General features: G+C 34.1%; 1 protein-coding gene across 1 annotated transcript in view; it reads right to left on the reverse strand.

Moving 5' to 3' along the window:
* LOC122408437 (protein lin-11-like) overlaps window positions 1-17,486 on the reverse strand; it is a 715,873-nt gene that overhangs the window by 70,934 nt on the left and 627,453 nt on the right. The window contains exon 7 of the mRNA XM_043415231.1: window positions 5,881-6,089. Coding sequence (XP_043271166.1) covers window positions 5,881-6,089 — 209 coding nt within the window. The remainder of the gene's footprint in view (window positions 1-5,880; window positions 6,090-17,486) is intronic.

Here is a 17,486-nt window from a genome sequence, read left to right on the forward strand (position 1 = left end):
GTATCACCCATTAGGTTGTAATTCAATTTCTTATTCCATTGAGCAATATGTATGCAAATGATTTTACAATTTTGCTAAAGCACACGTAGGAGACAACAACAATACGGTTTTTTGGGCGTTGAAACTCTGAAAGGATGACTTGAAACGAAGTAAAGCTGGTTAAAAGCCAAAGAGGAATTGTGTACGTACCAGTGGGTGAATAGATTGGGGACAAGCGGGAATATGTACCGAGGTGGAGGCAGCAATTAACTTCGCCGCGCAAGATTAGAGTTAGATATTATGAAATATCGAGCAACTTAACGGTAACACGCGATAGACTTCAAAGGCGGTAATAAACTGCTTCTAATGAACCCCTTATCGTCGGAGCGCTGTGCCACCTATATTGTGCCATTTATCGACCTCTAGTTCCTTCGCAGAGTATTCGCCTCTCCTTTTTCATTCTCTTTTTTTACATTTCCTTTGGTATGGCTCTCCACTTTTCCATCCCATTTACCTCCACTAATCCTACTGGTCCCTTAGACTTTTTATAACAATAGCTTTGTGTCAGTCAGCAAGTCTCACCAGTTAATTAACCCTCCATCACATCACCGTCTTAGATTTTGACCTGAATTGCAAATCAACAATAGAGGCTATATCGTACCACTTTTTTCATATTTTGTCCCATTCTTTGTTGTATTTTCTCGTATGACCATGCATACTTATTGGTTTTTTTCAGCGTTCGAATATAGGCAAAACGATTTATACATCTTGTCAAATCTCATCCGAAATTCAAAAAAATATGTGATTAAGGACCAAGCGTAAACCGAGTGGGAATCGTGCACAGTGAAGTCTTGTTTCTGACTATCAACTTTTTTGTATATACCATCGTACGAAAACGTCTCGTTTCGTGTCATTATCAATGTTCCATCAACCTTGTAGCAACCTAGGTAAAATTAAACCCTCGTGTGTCGAAGCGGTTGAATATAGCATGAATAATTGAAATAGCTATTACTTCAGTTATGCAATTATGATCTTTAAGACCTATAGAGGTGATCCTATCGATCACCTTTATGTTCTTGTTTTTGGACATCAATGGATGATTCGCGATTAGAATAAAAACTATCTTGATTTCATTTATGCTGCGTGTTTAATTGTATTCATTCACTCTGAATAATATCCAATTAGCGGTTGAAACAGTTTAGTCGCCACCTGATACTTAATATTTCGGTATATTTTAGCTCCAACAATTTTGAGCTATATTGGTAGATCTGCAAGTCACACTTTGATGACCTTCGCCGATCGATTTGTAGGATATTTTTTCCCAATATTTGAATATCCCTACTTTTCCAATAGTTTTCCCTGACACATACTGCCAAGTTGCAATGTAAAAATTTCCGTTATTTTTTGCTCTATGAGGGATTTGTATTCGTATTGAGCGTAAACTTCCGAACGAATTCTTGCCTTTTTTTTTAAATTCGTGTGATGCTTTACTTTCACCAGGCGTGAGAGGTTTCATACCATTGTTCGACAGGATATAGATTCCCGACCATGTGCTACGTCACAATATGTACGGAAGCTCTCAAAAAGACTCGTTGTTGTGCGATAGTCGAATTTCATTGACAGTTGCCACTTTTTTCTATGGAATATTCATCTTTGAAGAACTAATACCATGGAAAAATCGGTAAAAGTGAATCGAAGAAAAAAAGGATTAAACGTACAATGTAGTCTCTTATACTTAAACGATGTTTGATTTATTGACTGAGATGATGGCTGAGGGCTCACCCGGAAAGTTGACACTTTCTCTCTTTTTTTTTTCTTCACGATATCTATTAACACTCTATTAATATGCGGTTATTCACGAAAAACTTTATAATAAATATTCTCACGGGTAATGTCCGTACTTGTCGTATTTTTCGGGTTACTATTCAGCCCGCTTTAGAAACACTTGACAACTACGTATGCACGTTGGCACGACTGCAAGCCCATCTTTTTCATTTTCCTTCACGCCCACGCCTCTCTGATAGATATAAATGTGCTCTGTTGAACATATTTATTCCGTCATGTATGCTTCAATGCAATACTAGAATTAACGTTGTACCACTTTATTTATCCATTAATATCACATTATTGAGAGGTCGATAGGAAAAGGGTGATTGAATGCATCTCGATGATTATACCACCCATCCTTTTATGAATCATAGCTTTCCTCAATAATGTACCACAGAATTTTAACATACACTTCCGGCCAAAAGTTTGGAGACGCTCGTTGAAATTTCTTGACGCATCAAAAGTTGAATTATTTAATCGAAAAAAGAGATATCGAAATTTTGCGAACGTCATTTTAAAGGGGACACATATAGCTTCAACTTGCGCCTTAATAAACCCTTTTTTATTTTTTTTTCAGCTCGGTACATATTTTTAAAGTTGGCCGTTTTTCAACCGTTTTTCAGCCCTTAAAAATCGCGCGCACGGTTCGTAGAAAATTTTTGCAGTGGTACTCACCATGGAAAAACGTTTTTTAAAAAGTTGCGTGCGATTTTTTTCACCGCGTTATCCAATTTTTTATGAAAACGTTTTCAAAAAGTACCGCATCACGAGAAAACTATGAGGCTTTGGAAAAATTTTTAATAGGGTAAAAACATGTATTTGATGATTCTGTACTCGCCAGAATTTTTTTTTTTATTTTTGGTGCCGATTTTTTGAAAATCAATTTTCGTCAAAATGCTGATTTTTGAAATCGCTTTAACTCGGGAATTATCGGGTGCGTGATAAAATGTTAATAAGAAAAATTTTCTTGCTTTTCTCTATAATGATCATTAGAATTTTTTAAGAAATTTTTTTCAAAATTTTTTGACAAATTTATTTCCAACCCCTCGTTGTCAGAATTGTACGTCTTCTTTACGTATAATATTTCCTTACTTAAAAAAAAAGTTGATATTTTCTACGAACCGTACGCGCGATTTTTAATGGCTGAAAAAGGTTGAAAAAGGGCCAAATTTAAAAGTATGTATCAGGCTGAAAAAAAATTGGAAAAGATTTTATTAAGACGCAAATTGAAGCTACATGTGTCCCCTTTAAAATGTCGTTTGTAAAACTTCGATATCTCTTTTTTCGATTAAACAATTTAACTTTTAGTGCGTTAATAAATTTCAACGAGCGTCCCCAAATTTTTGGCCGGTATAGTGTATCTAACTATATCAGTTTCACAGATATTAAGCCGATATCATCGATGTTCCTGCTAGCCGCCTGATTGAAAAACTCTTTGAATGTGAAAAAATAAGTCATTCTTCCTCAACCATTTCCGCTCTCGTACTTTCCTGTTTTCTACAGTTCACTCATCGTCGGCCAACTTGAATCCACTTCTGCTGTATCTTTATCTCTCCACTAATAAATTGATATTCAAAGAATTAACACTTCACGCGAAATATGTCTCTGAATTAAAAAGGTAGAAAGAAAGTCATACAGTTCAGAAAAATGTTAACTAGTTCACTTCAAACAATTCAACTTTTACTGTATCAAATTGAACAATGGCAATAACTATTCGTAGTAAACTTTATTCTACTCGTCAATCTTTTACAAAGGATTTGAGTTCTGTTAACTGATATTGGAATATGAGCAAAAATAATCCATCAGCATAATAATAAAACTTGATATTCAACAATACACATGAGAGCATGTCTTATAAGTTTGTTCATAAAACGAATATACAGATCAAAAAAAGGTCAACCCACGAGGCCCTTTGTTGTTAGAGTCAGAGTCACTTTTTCGACACTGCAATGCTCAGTTATATGATAGATCTCTTAGATTAAAGTTCGTTGAATAATAGTATATTACACTACAAGGGCAGAAAGTTTGAAATTCCTGCACTGCGCGTCATAATGCCCGAGGCGAAGCCGAGGGCATTTGAGGCGCAGTTCAGGGCTTTCAAACGTCTGCCCGTGTGGTGTATACTATTTTTCTTTACAGCCGGTCGAAAGTACGTTTCTTCCGAAATGTTCATCTATCGATAGATGTTTTGATGCCTGCCCCGACATTTGCGGCACGAGCGAAGCGAGTGCCAGCTGGTCGGGGGCAGGCATCAATACAAAAAACAGCAAATATAATTAAATAAAAAGTTCAAACTTATGCCATTTTTATATTTTAGGTTATAAATAACGGAACAAGTATAAATAATCGAACGATACAATTATTATAGTTTAAAGAAGACGTACTATGTCTAGTCGTCTGGAAATCGTATGAATAAGGTTATGTTATGAAAACAGCGCTAAACCAAAGAACTCAGGCTAAACTGCTACAAGTCCGGATGGTCCGGACTACGGATTACGAAAGTACACACGACAAAAGTTCTCAGCAGCAATATATAATCCGGACGAATAGGCTAATGCTAAATATACGGTAACCGGACGATCAGACAATGCGTTTAAAGAAAAGTGTGTACTTTCATAATGTGTCACTGCTTTTGTTAAATTTATTCCACGCATTTTCATTTTTCGCTACATGCAGTTAACAATTTCTTTATGAATATTTCCCGCTACTATACTTGATTCGATTACATTATTTTTTGTCGTCGCATCGATTTCATCTGGAAGAATAAATGCATATTATTCGCCCGGACATGTAGCAGTTTAGCGCTGTTTTGATAACATAACCTTATTCATACGGTTTGCAGACGACCAGACACGGTCTTTCTCAAAAACTGTGTAGGCAATATCGATTTAAACGTCAAACGTCAAAAAAATCACGTCAATAAAACTATGTCAAACCTTTCGGAATGCAGACAAAATTGTTTGCTCCCGCTGAGACAAATGACGCGCGTGCAGTTTTGACAGTGCAGAAATGTTGTATTTTCGGTACTAAAATTGGTGCAAAAACTGCGTACTTTCGACCGAGGTGTGAAGAAAAATATTTAATTGCTCTGGTTAAACTTTGTGCCGTTTATTTTGAAACGCCGTGAGACGAGTCATGAAAGCAGATCGACACGAAATATTGAAAAAAGGCCAGATTAGGGCCTGCAGCACTTTTATAGGCTTGACTATAAAACATTTTGGTGATCTTCCGCTTTGAACATCTGACGCAATAACTATATACATCGCTTTGGTGCTCCTAAAGGAAAGACTAAAGTATTCAGCGCATTCCAATAGCTGCAGATCTAATATCAATGCTGTTTTCAAATACAAACATTTGTTTTTATTTCAAACCGTCACTAATAGTTTTTTTTCACCAATATTATATTACAAATTCGATATTCTATTAGCCGCTCTGTAAAAGTAATGATTCCTTGTATAAGTAGTGAGAATCATTAGGTATGTGGGAATTAAAAAAAAATGACAATTTAATGAGCAAATAGCATTTTATTCGAATCCTTTTTCAGCAGGAGAAACACGTGAAAAGGGTGAGATAGAGAGACGCAAAAAAAGACATACACGTCGATCTATTCCGGGCGGACGGATACAACCAAGCCGGCGTCTGTTTCTCATTAAATAGCGCTCTGACCTCGAATTCTCTAAATTTGGAACGGTCTTTGGTAATTATCTACCATGGAGGATTCCCATGGTATTCGTATATTTCAGCATGGATGAAATAATCGTACAGAGGGGTGGTGTTGTACTGTCTAAGGTTGAAATGAAAAAAAAAAACAGAGCAAAAAATCTTCCATCGATATAGATGCTAGTTACCAACGATATGATACAAATATCTCATTATTATAAGGTAAATCAACTAATACGTTAGATTTTGAATCAATGCCACATTCGTTCTAATTGAAAACAGTGCACCTGCATCACTTTAATTTTCTAATAGCATCAAATTCTATTAAAACAACATTTTATTTTTTAGGGCGTCCCGTCTTCTAATAGTTTGCTCAAGGATGAAATGTGTCGCTTAAAAATTATTTTCACTCACCTCACGTAGTCGTGCTTGCAGAGTATTAGCCCCGATTTCGCGTAGCACGATGTTCCCATATCCGCCAATGCAGCGCCACAATACGAACATTTTAGACAAGAATTGTGCCAGTAGCGATCCAGCGCATGTAAAAGCCATCTTTCGACTATCCTACCGCCGCAACCCGCACAATTTTGGCCACTTGATTGCACGCTCGGGCCACCTTCTTGCTACGAATTGAGAAAATTGAAATCACTCATTTAACAAATTGAGAAATTGATTTAACAAATTGAGTCAAGTTAGAGTATCTCATAGTTTGGAAGAGAGTTGCGAAGTCGATTCACGCAACATCATCGAGCTTACAATACTCTTCTGAATCTTTTTTTAAAACACGTATACATCAATCAGACCCTTCCTTCGATAAACTGGGTCAATCTAACACAAAAAGAACTTCAATTGTCCGAAGGACATTTAAACCTTTCTCAAAGTATTTTAGGTTTATTTTTCTCGATTGGGTTTGATAGCTGTTAGTAATTATTAGAAAAGTAAATTTCATGCAATTTGAGTACAAAAAATGTTTAGGAGTCACTCAAATGATTCGATATTTTTTCAAATATTACTAACGAATGTTGTATGAAAGTTTCGAATTTTTCATGTGACAACAAAAAGTATAAGTATTTCATGAAATAGTGATTTCCTCAACACTTAGGTCCTTGAAAGAAAAATTGAATGACCGCTGAGTCTACAATAAATTTTTTTTCACCACACCTGCGCCGAAAGTTTAACTTTCCGAAATCAGAAGGTTGAATTTTCGGTGCATGTGTGGTGAAAAATAGTATACACTCCACGGGAGTGAAATTAGACCACCTCAAAACGCATGCTTATCACCCTCGCCTTCGGCTCAGGTGACAATTCTGCCCGTGGTTTGAAGTAGTCTACTTTCCCTCCCTAGGTGTGTAATATACTATTTTTTTATTCTGATTTGAAAGGTGCAAGATAGAAATTTTGATTTTAGATTATTGTCAAAAAGTATGTATGTTAGCATTTCTTTAAAAAGCTTTCTTTCGAAATTTTAGATGTTCCAAAAAATGCCAGTGTCTTGCAAATTTCATATAATTAATTATGATATTATTAGTATGGATAATATAAGAAATAAACTAGCAGTATAAACTCTTTTTTTAGGACTGCGTGCATATCTTGTTGCTTGGATAAGTGCACGCGTACTAATTAAAATGTTGGGCGACCGTCGAAGTAAACAGCAACGCTATGCCCATTGTCCATGCTAAACTATTAATGCTCTGAGTGGCGTGAAAAAACATAAGCACAATACACTTGTCTCGCAAGAGACAAAATATTTTATATTCCAGTTTTTTTATAGATTACAATTTGTATAGTATGTATTAGGGTGTGCGAAAAAAAAAGATATTTTTTTTTACTTTGCATCCAGCCGAAAAAGGTGATTCAAGGTGAAAAAAAAGAATCCCAGAAAGAGAAGTCACCAAAAAATTTTTTCGAATGGCGCTTTGCGTTTAAAGATTTAAGAATAACCCAGGAAATGATTGAGACCTCCGATCATTGTATCATAACTTTTCAGGAAAATATCGCACAAAAACGACAATGATATGTTTTTATAGAAAATCGATTCCCCTACAAAAAAAATCCTTATAAACATTCAGCTTGGAGCAACCATTCTCGTGCTATCACCCTTCGAATTTGGATCGATAGAAAAAAAAATTTCATAAAACTGTCGAAATAAAATTTTTCGTTTAACAAACAAACTTCTAGGAACTTTTTCGTAGAAAATTACATGCTCTTTTAGAAAATCGTTATTATTATTCGAACAATGCTCTTTTCGACAATGCTGTGTCGGTGAGCGTGAAGGCTGAAATGTTGCAATCTCGAGCAAAATCTAAAATTCCTTCGGAGCGAATTCGATGCTTTTCATCGAAGAAAGATGGTTTGTTGATGAAAAACTCTTTTTCAAAATGAAAACTAAGACAAACACAACCACTAAATTTTTTTTACTCAATTTTTTGGTTTATCGTTTTTTTTTAATACTTTTGGATCAAAAATTTTCTGGTTGTAGTTTGTTTCTGTAATGTTTTGTTTTTTTATTTTCTGTGATTGTAATTTTTTGCGTTCAACTTTTCTTCCTTTATATATATTTTATTCTTAATCCAACGTGCTTGAAAAATCCCAGTTGTGGATACGAAAATGTGATTTTTAATTAGTTCATGTATGTTTTTCACTGGACCCAAATTTGTAGTAGGCTCATTTTGATCATGAATACGAGAATGAGATGCAGTAATGATAGATATGTAGTGAGAAAACAACTTCATTGATCTTACACCGTTCTTCTTTTGTAACGTTTTTTACTTTTTCGAATGATCCATGCACAAGATTCTTCTATCTCTTTCTAATTTCTCTTTTCATACCTCACGTGCTCCAACAATGTACCCAAATAATCAAGACATGAGAAAAAATAGAAAGCCGATATATCAAGAAAATTAGAATATTAATAGGTTAATATGATAGCAGATTTTTGCTGGACGCTAAAAAAAGCTATAGAGAGAAAATAAAAAGAGGTAGAGAAACCCGTTGGATAGGTCATTTGAAGCAAAAAGACCGCGTTACAAAAGAAGGACAGAGTGTCATTTATGAAATTCTATCAGCTTTAGTGATCTACCAACTTTATTGAATCTATTCATCAAATACGTTGAGATTAGGATTAAAAGTGATTATTTACGGAAGAAAATGTAATTTGCAAGTTCCAATAAAAAAATAGAATTTGACGTTCCATTAGATTTTCATTTATCCTCATATGATGATCGGAAAAAGCAGATTCATTTAGGGGGAGGGGGGAGGGGGTTACGTAAATTCGGTGATAAAAGGCCCAATTTTAAGACTAAGTCTGTAGCGGTCTGTAGCGTCTTTAGATTCTACAGATAATACCAATTTATTTTATTGACTGTACTTATTGACATCATACTAAATTATATGAACAATATTCCCTGAATTTTAAAGACACAAATATCAACAATTAATTGAATGGTAGGAGAGGCACTTCGGAAAAAAGATGCCCCGTGGTGAACAGTATAAATCGAAATCTATTGTTCTGATTCTTTTGAAGTTTGGCTTATATTTCCTTAAATGGCCAGGTATCTACGGAAGGATTTAAAAGAAAAAAATATTTTTTGTGACACTTAGAAATGAAATCACCGATATGACGCCTGAAAGATAAGCCTATTTGTTGTTGTAAAATTATTAATTATGAAAAGTTAATATTTAAACTCAAAAAGCGATGTTCACATGTGTAAATTTTTCGTGTAAATAATGAGATTTTATCTATTCTACATAGATAGTAATTTTTACTGAATCAAAGAAAAAAACGATGGTTATTCAGATCAAATAACGGTTATAATAGCATATAATGAAAACATAATTATAATATAGAACTCGATATGTCTACTAAAGGATTCACCCGTTCAGTCGAGTTCATATGCATGTGTTTTTTCGTTCCTGCGCTCCAGGAGGCCATAACCAAATACCAGTGGCATAGAGGAAATGTTGCATAGACTGAACTTCGAACGATCGAAGCCACAGTATAAACACCACCAGAGTTCCATTTTTATACCTAGAATTTTTTGTTCTGTATAGTACAAGGTTCAAGGTCTAATTTAGAACTAATAATTTTTTTCAGTATAACCTAATTACTATCCTGTGAATAAAATTTATGATGTGACATTTACGATACTAACCAAAATAACTATTCCTGTAGAATGATAGTACCTACCTACTACATCAATAAAAATAGCAGATTTCAAAACTGTCAGTGACGCTCTGTCATGCAAAAAGAAACGAATTTGTTGTACGTATATTCAAATTGTTTTTAACACTGCATGAGATATTTTGCTTAAAAGTATGTTGTTTTCAATGTAGAACAGCCATGACAATTTCGTTCAAAACCGACTTCAAAATTTCATAATAATTATATTATAACTTGGAAAGTTTGCGGTGAAAAATCGTAGTTTTTTTCCGTCAAATGTTTCGTATAATGCTTATTTATAATCCTATAGTTTTTCTTGTTTTCTGTCGCTTCGTTTTTTTTTCTATATTAACATGGGTGTAACACAGCATGGAATGTATATGACCTAAGATATATTGAAAAAAATGATATTTTCTTCAGGCCTCACAAGCATCTAACGTCACATTATGTCAAGAGGACAGCTCGAAATATAGGATTTCGAACGGACCCATCGTATGCTTTGATTTTCTATAAAATCAACAGGTGAAAAAAAGTCCCGGTGACGATTGTTTCACGTGGTCTAAAAAAAAAAAAGAATTTCATGAAATATAATTTCGTAGAGAATAATATCGAACACAAAAAAGTTCCTGGAGCCAAATAGCTCAAATCAACCGTTTGATAACTACATTTGTTTGAAAATTAACTGTTTAAAAAATTGGATTGGATATCATACAAACTTAATTATTCATTTTATATAGAAAAAGCAATTCTCATGGAATATGCTGCAGGAAATTCTTTACTTGATAGGATAACTCGACAATTTTATCCTGGATTGGTCTCAATTGTTTTAATCGCATCAATTTTTTTTCTCTGCGTATCGTAAAACAGTACTGCAGACGAAAAATTCAATGAAGTCAGGTAACATTGAAATAATTCGCAGGGGAATTTTTCAAAAACGAAATTAAAACTCTTTGAGGATTCTATCAGTGAATTGTGAAATCACGATATATTTTCTAGCAAGTGCTCCTCCTGCGAAGTCAAAAATAGTGAAAAACGCGTATTTTAAAATTTGTGAAAATTAAATATCGGGCGTAATTAACAGTCTGATTAAACATTAAAAAAAAATAGAATGGAGCTGGATTTGTTGCTTCGATGGCTGTTTATTAAATTGACTCAAAATGATTTTTCTTCGAGTTATGCCATTTTTAAATCTACCGAGAAAACTTACAGGGTGCTAATACTTCTACATCCAGAAATATTCCTTCTAAAACATCGGATAGAAATTTTTTATAAAATAAACAATTGAATTTGGGGCTGGCTAATATAATTTTATTTCGAGCTATTCTCTTGGGTAGTTTTGTCTCTTGGCAAAATATGATCATAAATATTTGTAGTGTCTGAAATTGTTTTTCCGATACACTTTATTATTTAAAAATAAACTACTACTCATTACTAATTTATGGTACTGAATACAAAATTTCTTATCGTTTATATGCTTGAGAATTCATAAGAATTAAATGAGCGAGTACGGTCTATGTTGCTTGAAAATCTTTTCCACTAATAGATTGTATTATTGTACATTAATGGTGCTCCTATCCTCGTTATCTCCATCCCCAAGAATTGCACATTTTCATACTTATGCCTACAGTGTTCGAAAAAATGAAGGGGACGTGCGGTAGAATTATCCATGAACTATTCGATAATGGCGTCTCTGTCATTATGGGAGCCTCAAAATTACATTGTTCTAAATTAAGCTTATCACTCGCGCTCTTCAACGGTCAGCGTTTATTCACATATTTTGGAAATCTAAGAAATACATACATCAAGGGGTAAAAACATATGAACTGCATGTCTCATTTTTATTCAGTACTTCTGTAGGTTTAATTTATGTATCAAGAGAGTCAAAGATATTATAAAAATATAACGAATAAAAGGAATTATTAAAATACTAGAATAACTACACGATCTGAAATTTAGAAAAATCGACACTCTATTGCTTTAGTTGTATGATATAAGGCAGTTATACTTCTATCTCCTTGCTAATTATATTTGTGAAAAGAAACACTCAAGAAAAAATCATAACGGTTTACCGGCTTCAGTAACAAAAATCCGAAAAAAATACGAGGTGATCTGACAAAAAAATATCATTTTTATTGAAATGTTTGGTTGCATGACACTTCTATTCGTTTTTAGCTATAGTGAGCAGTCTTTTTTAATAAATAATCTCTATGTTTACGAGTTTGATTTTTTGTGGAAATAAGATTAAACTTTTCAAAACAACATTTTCATCCTTCACTGACACACCCTTCAAAAGGGTATGTCCGAACCCTCCAAAAACCTGATCTTCTGTTGGTGAAATCTCGCCACAATTTGAACATCATAGCTTTCAGAAATACATGCTGACCAGAGGAGAAAGGACGGTAGTTATAAACAAACTTCTAAGTGTCTTATCGATTTTTTGCAGTGATTGGTACAATTATTTTTCTTCACTAATTCCTCTATCTTTAAAAAAAAATATTTTATATTTTCTAGATTTTTAGTTCAATTCAAAAAGGTTTAGATTTTTTCGATACTGCAAATCACTTTTGAGTTATACAACAATATTCCTTTTGAAGACGCCCTCTTCAACCTCATGGTTCCCCTCCTTCTGTACACGTTGTATACACCAATAAAGTGACCGAATCTTTAGTTAAAAATGTTGAATTATGTGGCATGGTACAGAAAGTCAATGTGTGGCGTTATTTATGTTTTTGGCTCGTTCCCTGATGAAATTTCCTGAGCCAACTATATACATTATAACGAGTTGAATAGCAAAGTAAAACAAGAAAGGGTTGACGCTGAAGTTTGCAACGTTGGAGTCCAACGAAATGATCTAAAAAAATTCTCGAATAATTCCAGTAAATCTCCAATTTTATTTTCTGCCGAATTTGCAATTCGTTATTTTTCAATCCACATCAATGATTTGTGAAATGAAAAAATGATTAATTATAAATCTTTTTTTCGTTCATTTCGTTGGACTCCACCGTTGCAAACTTCAGCGTCATAGAAAGGGAGTATGCACTATTGTTTTAAACAAAGCAAACAAAACAAAATCAAATTTGAACTAGAATTTTGGGCATTTTCACAATTTTAACAGATGACCTGAACATATTTTTGGAATGGAAAAAATGGTCTTGTGATAAGGCTAATTTTTTTAAATATTCAATAGTATAATTAGATGTTTTACTGAGATTTCATTTCATTTCAAAGTGGCTGTTAATGCTCCTAGAAGACACGTTTTAATTTTAACTTTTCACCGAGTAAAATGTCGAAAGTAATATATTCTTTACTTCATTCATTTCAATTTTCAGGTAATCTATCAAATGTACAGTCAGTCAAAAATTCCGTTTCACGTTTTAATTGGGAGAGGCTTAGTATTAAAGAAAATATGAGTTACACGGTATTCTCTTTTTATTACCAAAGATGTCCTAGTAAACCGTGTATCTGTTTTTTGATTATCTCCTTCGCATTCAAGCAACTGATAAATCACGTCGAGGAAATATTAATAATTTTCTATAACTTAATCCTACAAATAGTTGGAATACGATCTACTGAAGATGCATACAAAATTTTAATTCAGCCGGTCAACTGAGTACCGAAAAGTCATGGTCATCAATTTAAGAAGGATTCTTCTCAAAAAAATTCTCTAGAAAAATGCATTAATCTTTTTTTGCCGAAAAATGTGTAGATTTTATTGAAGATTTTATAAATATGTATATATAGGCTTCTAGAAAAAAAAACTCGAACGCATGAAGTTCATTCCTCTCGAATGTCATCTTGGAAGATACGATTGTAGACAACACGACCTTAAGGAGGGTGGCTACCGACGATACAATGTTGCCATGCTAAACCATGTTAAATACATTAAAAATTTCAAAATGATAAGAATTTAATAATATTTGGTGAACATATTCTTTAGGGCCAAATTTGACAATACAAATATTTTAAGATTTTTCTTCTGTACAGTTATCGAGTAATTGATCACTCAAGTTCACGTGTATAAGCACAGCGTTTCCATATATATAGGTATACATTCCGGGCATAAGAAATCTGCTTTAATCCGTAATTACTCGATAACTAAGCAGAAGAAAATTTTGAAAAAAATTGTGTCTTCGCACTTGATGTTGAAGAACATTATCACCAAATTTGATCAATTTCTTATCAATTTGACGAACGTAGCCACCCTCCTTAATCTGTTATTTCAGGCCACCGGAAAAACCATAATAAATTTGAATGCGTTTTTCTTGGCCCTAAAGAACCGATTTATGTTATCTTTCTGTATATTTTTTTCTCTTCGACGCGAGAAAGTCTGCAACCAGCAACTTTTCAAAATTGTTATGAATGAAGTTTTTGAAGACAGTTCAAATAAAGAGTGGAACTTCTAGGAGAACAAAAATCGAACCACCTTCATATTGTGGACAAATGAAATTACAAAAGAGTGTCGCTAATGATGCATAACTATATTTATTTTCATATTGAATTTTTTGTATGGTTCCAGATGATCTTCGTAATTCTCCTAATTAATAAACGAATAACAAAGTTCTCGAAAATTGACTATTTTTTACTTCTTCCAGTGGCATTCCTAGTTAACGATGAGAATAGAATGAATAAACTTCATTTATAATTGGAAAATAAATAATCAATGATGGTCATCTGAAATTTATGAATAAAAAGTTTGAGATAACACTTCTTTTAGGGTTTCAATTTTTCTTACAGTTGTGATGAGAACTCGTGATCCGACGGGAAATTATTTCAACCTCACTACAAATACAGTACATGATCCAAATATCCCGCCTGTCTAAATAAATTTTCCATTCATTTTGTTTTCATATATGCTTCGTACTTTCTCTCTTTCTCCCCCCCCCCTCCTCTCTTTTTTCGCTCGCTCTCTCTTTCTCTCCCCCTCTATCGCTCACGTATGCGCGCGCGCACTTACTACATACATATACACTTCCATTCGCTATTTATTGCTCTTTCACTGATTCTCTACTTGCTTTCATTTATTTTTCGTGTAACTAATAGAGAAAGCGTGTTTTTACTCCAACCTTTATCATTTTATCGCCAGGATAACATTTCATCTGATTCATGCGCGAGGTGATGGCGCTGTGGTAATGTTGATGAACTTCCATGTTGGATGAATAAAGTTACTCCACTTCAATATATTCCAAAACTGTGCTTGTACATAGCGCTATAACGATTACGAAGAAATTTATCGATAGATAACTTATGGACGTGACAAAATATACGATACACTTGAGAATATTTAGAACTTCACGCATCACTTTATTCTCCACGGCGTTCTCACTGAAAGCACCACTAGAGCACACAAGCGTCGATTGAATCACCAAGATCTTGTCCTGTTAAACGCTTGCCCTACTCTCTTGTATCTTTTTCAACACTTTCGAGTACCCGCGAATTATTTATCCATTTGACGAGTATTATCGAATTATTGTAGAGAAGATACACTACACCCATTGATGTTGAAACCCGATTGGTAACGGTTCGGGACCGATCTCCATTCTCTGTGGTTTTATCGCAGCATAAAAATCATTCACTTCACATCAGTAACGTATTTCCGATGAATTAGCGATAGTTGTTAATTCTTTTAAAAGTAAGATATTTTTATCTATACGCGGTAGTTGAATATCCCTGCGTTAAGATCCTCTGTTTGCCACAAAAGACCAAATACGCGCCTGTATATCCACTGTATATATGTGTACATATGTAAGAAGGGATAATACTATACGAACGCACATCAGGTATACGTACCAGCCCCGACCGAAGCCAGAAACCAACTGGCTGGTCGGAACCAGCCGGATTGCTTTGGGGCCTGAATGCCTCGAGAGACCCCTGGGTTCAGGTACCCCGGTGCCTACTCACGCGTTCAATGGTGGGGAAGTATAAAAAGGCAAGCCTAGAAAGGACCTAACAAACGTTGAAAGACGAAGGGTCCACTGCGCAGCAAACCCGACGATGAGCAAAGGTGGGAGTGGGGACGCCCGGGCCTTATATTTCCCATCCGTTCACTCCGTTTCTTGTCTTCAAGGTTCCCCTTATACTCTCTTACCGCCGTCTCTCACTCTTCATCTATTCAATTATATTTTCCCACTGAAATGTCCATATTGTTGCATTTTTCAATGGAGGGTTAAGTAAGGGTCATGTAGCCGGATAATAGTCGTAGAAATTTTCCTCCAGGGCTCTCAATTCCCTTCTTCTGAACCTGCCTTCTTTTATCCACTTATTCCAACATATTTCGCCTTCTCTGTATAATATTTTTATTCTGTCATCTGTTTTCATTTTCACACGTTTCAACAATTTCGGAACGAAATCAAAATTAGTTAAATAATGCCAATCAGATTTCGACTATCACGTAGACTCTTATATATTGATCGTCTTTTCCGGAACGACGACAATAAATAGTGAGACCCGCTTTTAAAATCCTCATTTTAACCTTTTTTTATATGGTCGATGAGCGCATCCAAAATTTTGAATCAGAAATACATCATCTATAACATACTGATTTTTTTTTCTGCCGCACAGGCGTTCGTGACCGAGCACCCGTAACATGATGTGGACATAACTTCCAAGAGCTGATAAAAAAAATTCACAAATTATTTATTCATTAACTTCTAGATATTCTGACGCATACTCTAAACAAGCACATTTGCAAAGCGAGTGGTGGATGACACTTTTATCGGAAACACCGTGATCTTACCCGTTTTCTAAATTTTTATTCAAAATTTAAATTGAATGATTCCAAGAAGCCCCCTCGGCGGTAGAAAATGTGGACAAGTGTATCGATGGTTCCTCGTTTTCCTATAACATCATGAACATTATACATGAAAAATTGCCACAAAATATTTACCTACTCTGTATTTATAACTTGAGAAAGCAGTGAGGATCACGAAATAAGAAGCCCTCCTATCGATTTCAGCATCGATCATCCTATTCGATAATTAGTTCCTTGGTATGTTATGGAGTTTTTCAAATAATACAACATAACATTCGCAGAAACATTTATAATGAAATGTAGGATTTTGGCTGTTTATTTCGTGTCTAGTGATTTTTTTTTAAACATGAATGTAAAATGGATAAATTTTTTGTGGAAGAGGCGTTTTGAATTTTTGTGATATCACAAGGGAACGAGGGACTATCAATATTCTTGTTTGAGATTTTTCCTCAGGACTGGTCATTTACCTTTGATATTATTATCTCAAATTTTTACTGAATTTTTTTTCTGATGATTAAAAAAAATTGTTTGGTCCGGTGTACACTATATCCAATATTCTAGTTCCAGTACGTCAATAAATTGATAAAGCTTAGAAACAAAAATTTTATTTGGATTTTGAATTTTTTTAAGATAGTGAAGAAACAAAAGAGAACCTGCGAATTTTTTATTATTTATTATTACCAGCAAAAACGCAGGCGCTACGCTACCGCTTTGATTCTGATATCTCACATAAATTATAAAAAAAATACAGAATAATTCGAAAAAAATTTTACAAATCTTGAAAAAACGTTATATTAAAACAAAAAACTAATCTGTATCTATTTTTTAAAGTGTCAAAAGAATCAAATAACAAGTGAAAAAAAAAAAACCGAAAAATCGCGCTTGAAATCATTTTGGAAAACGATGCCTCATTCTTCTTATTCGATTCAAACAGCTAAATCAATTGAAAAAAATTCCATCTAATTTACGTGCAACATTAAAATTTATTATATCAATTCGAAGCCAAGTATTTTCTAATGAATTGAAAAAAGTTACCATTTGAATTACGTGCAGCACTAAAATTTATGATATCAATCGGTGGACAAGTATTTAATTAGTAACTCCAAATTTTGA

The sequence above is a fragment of the Venturia canescens genome, chromosome 3 (genome assembly GCF_019457755.1).
Source record: "Venturia canescens isolate UGA chromosome 3, ASM1945775v1, whole genome shotgun sequence".
NCBI lineage: Eukaryota > Metazoa > Arthropoda > Insecta > Hymenoptera > Ichneumonidae > Venturia > Venturia canescens.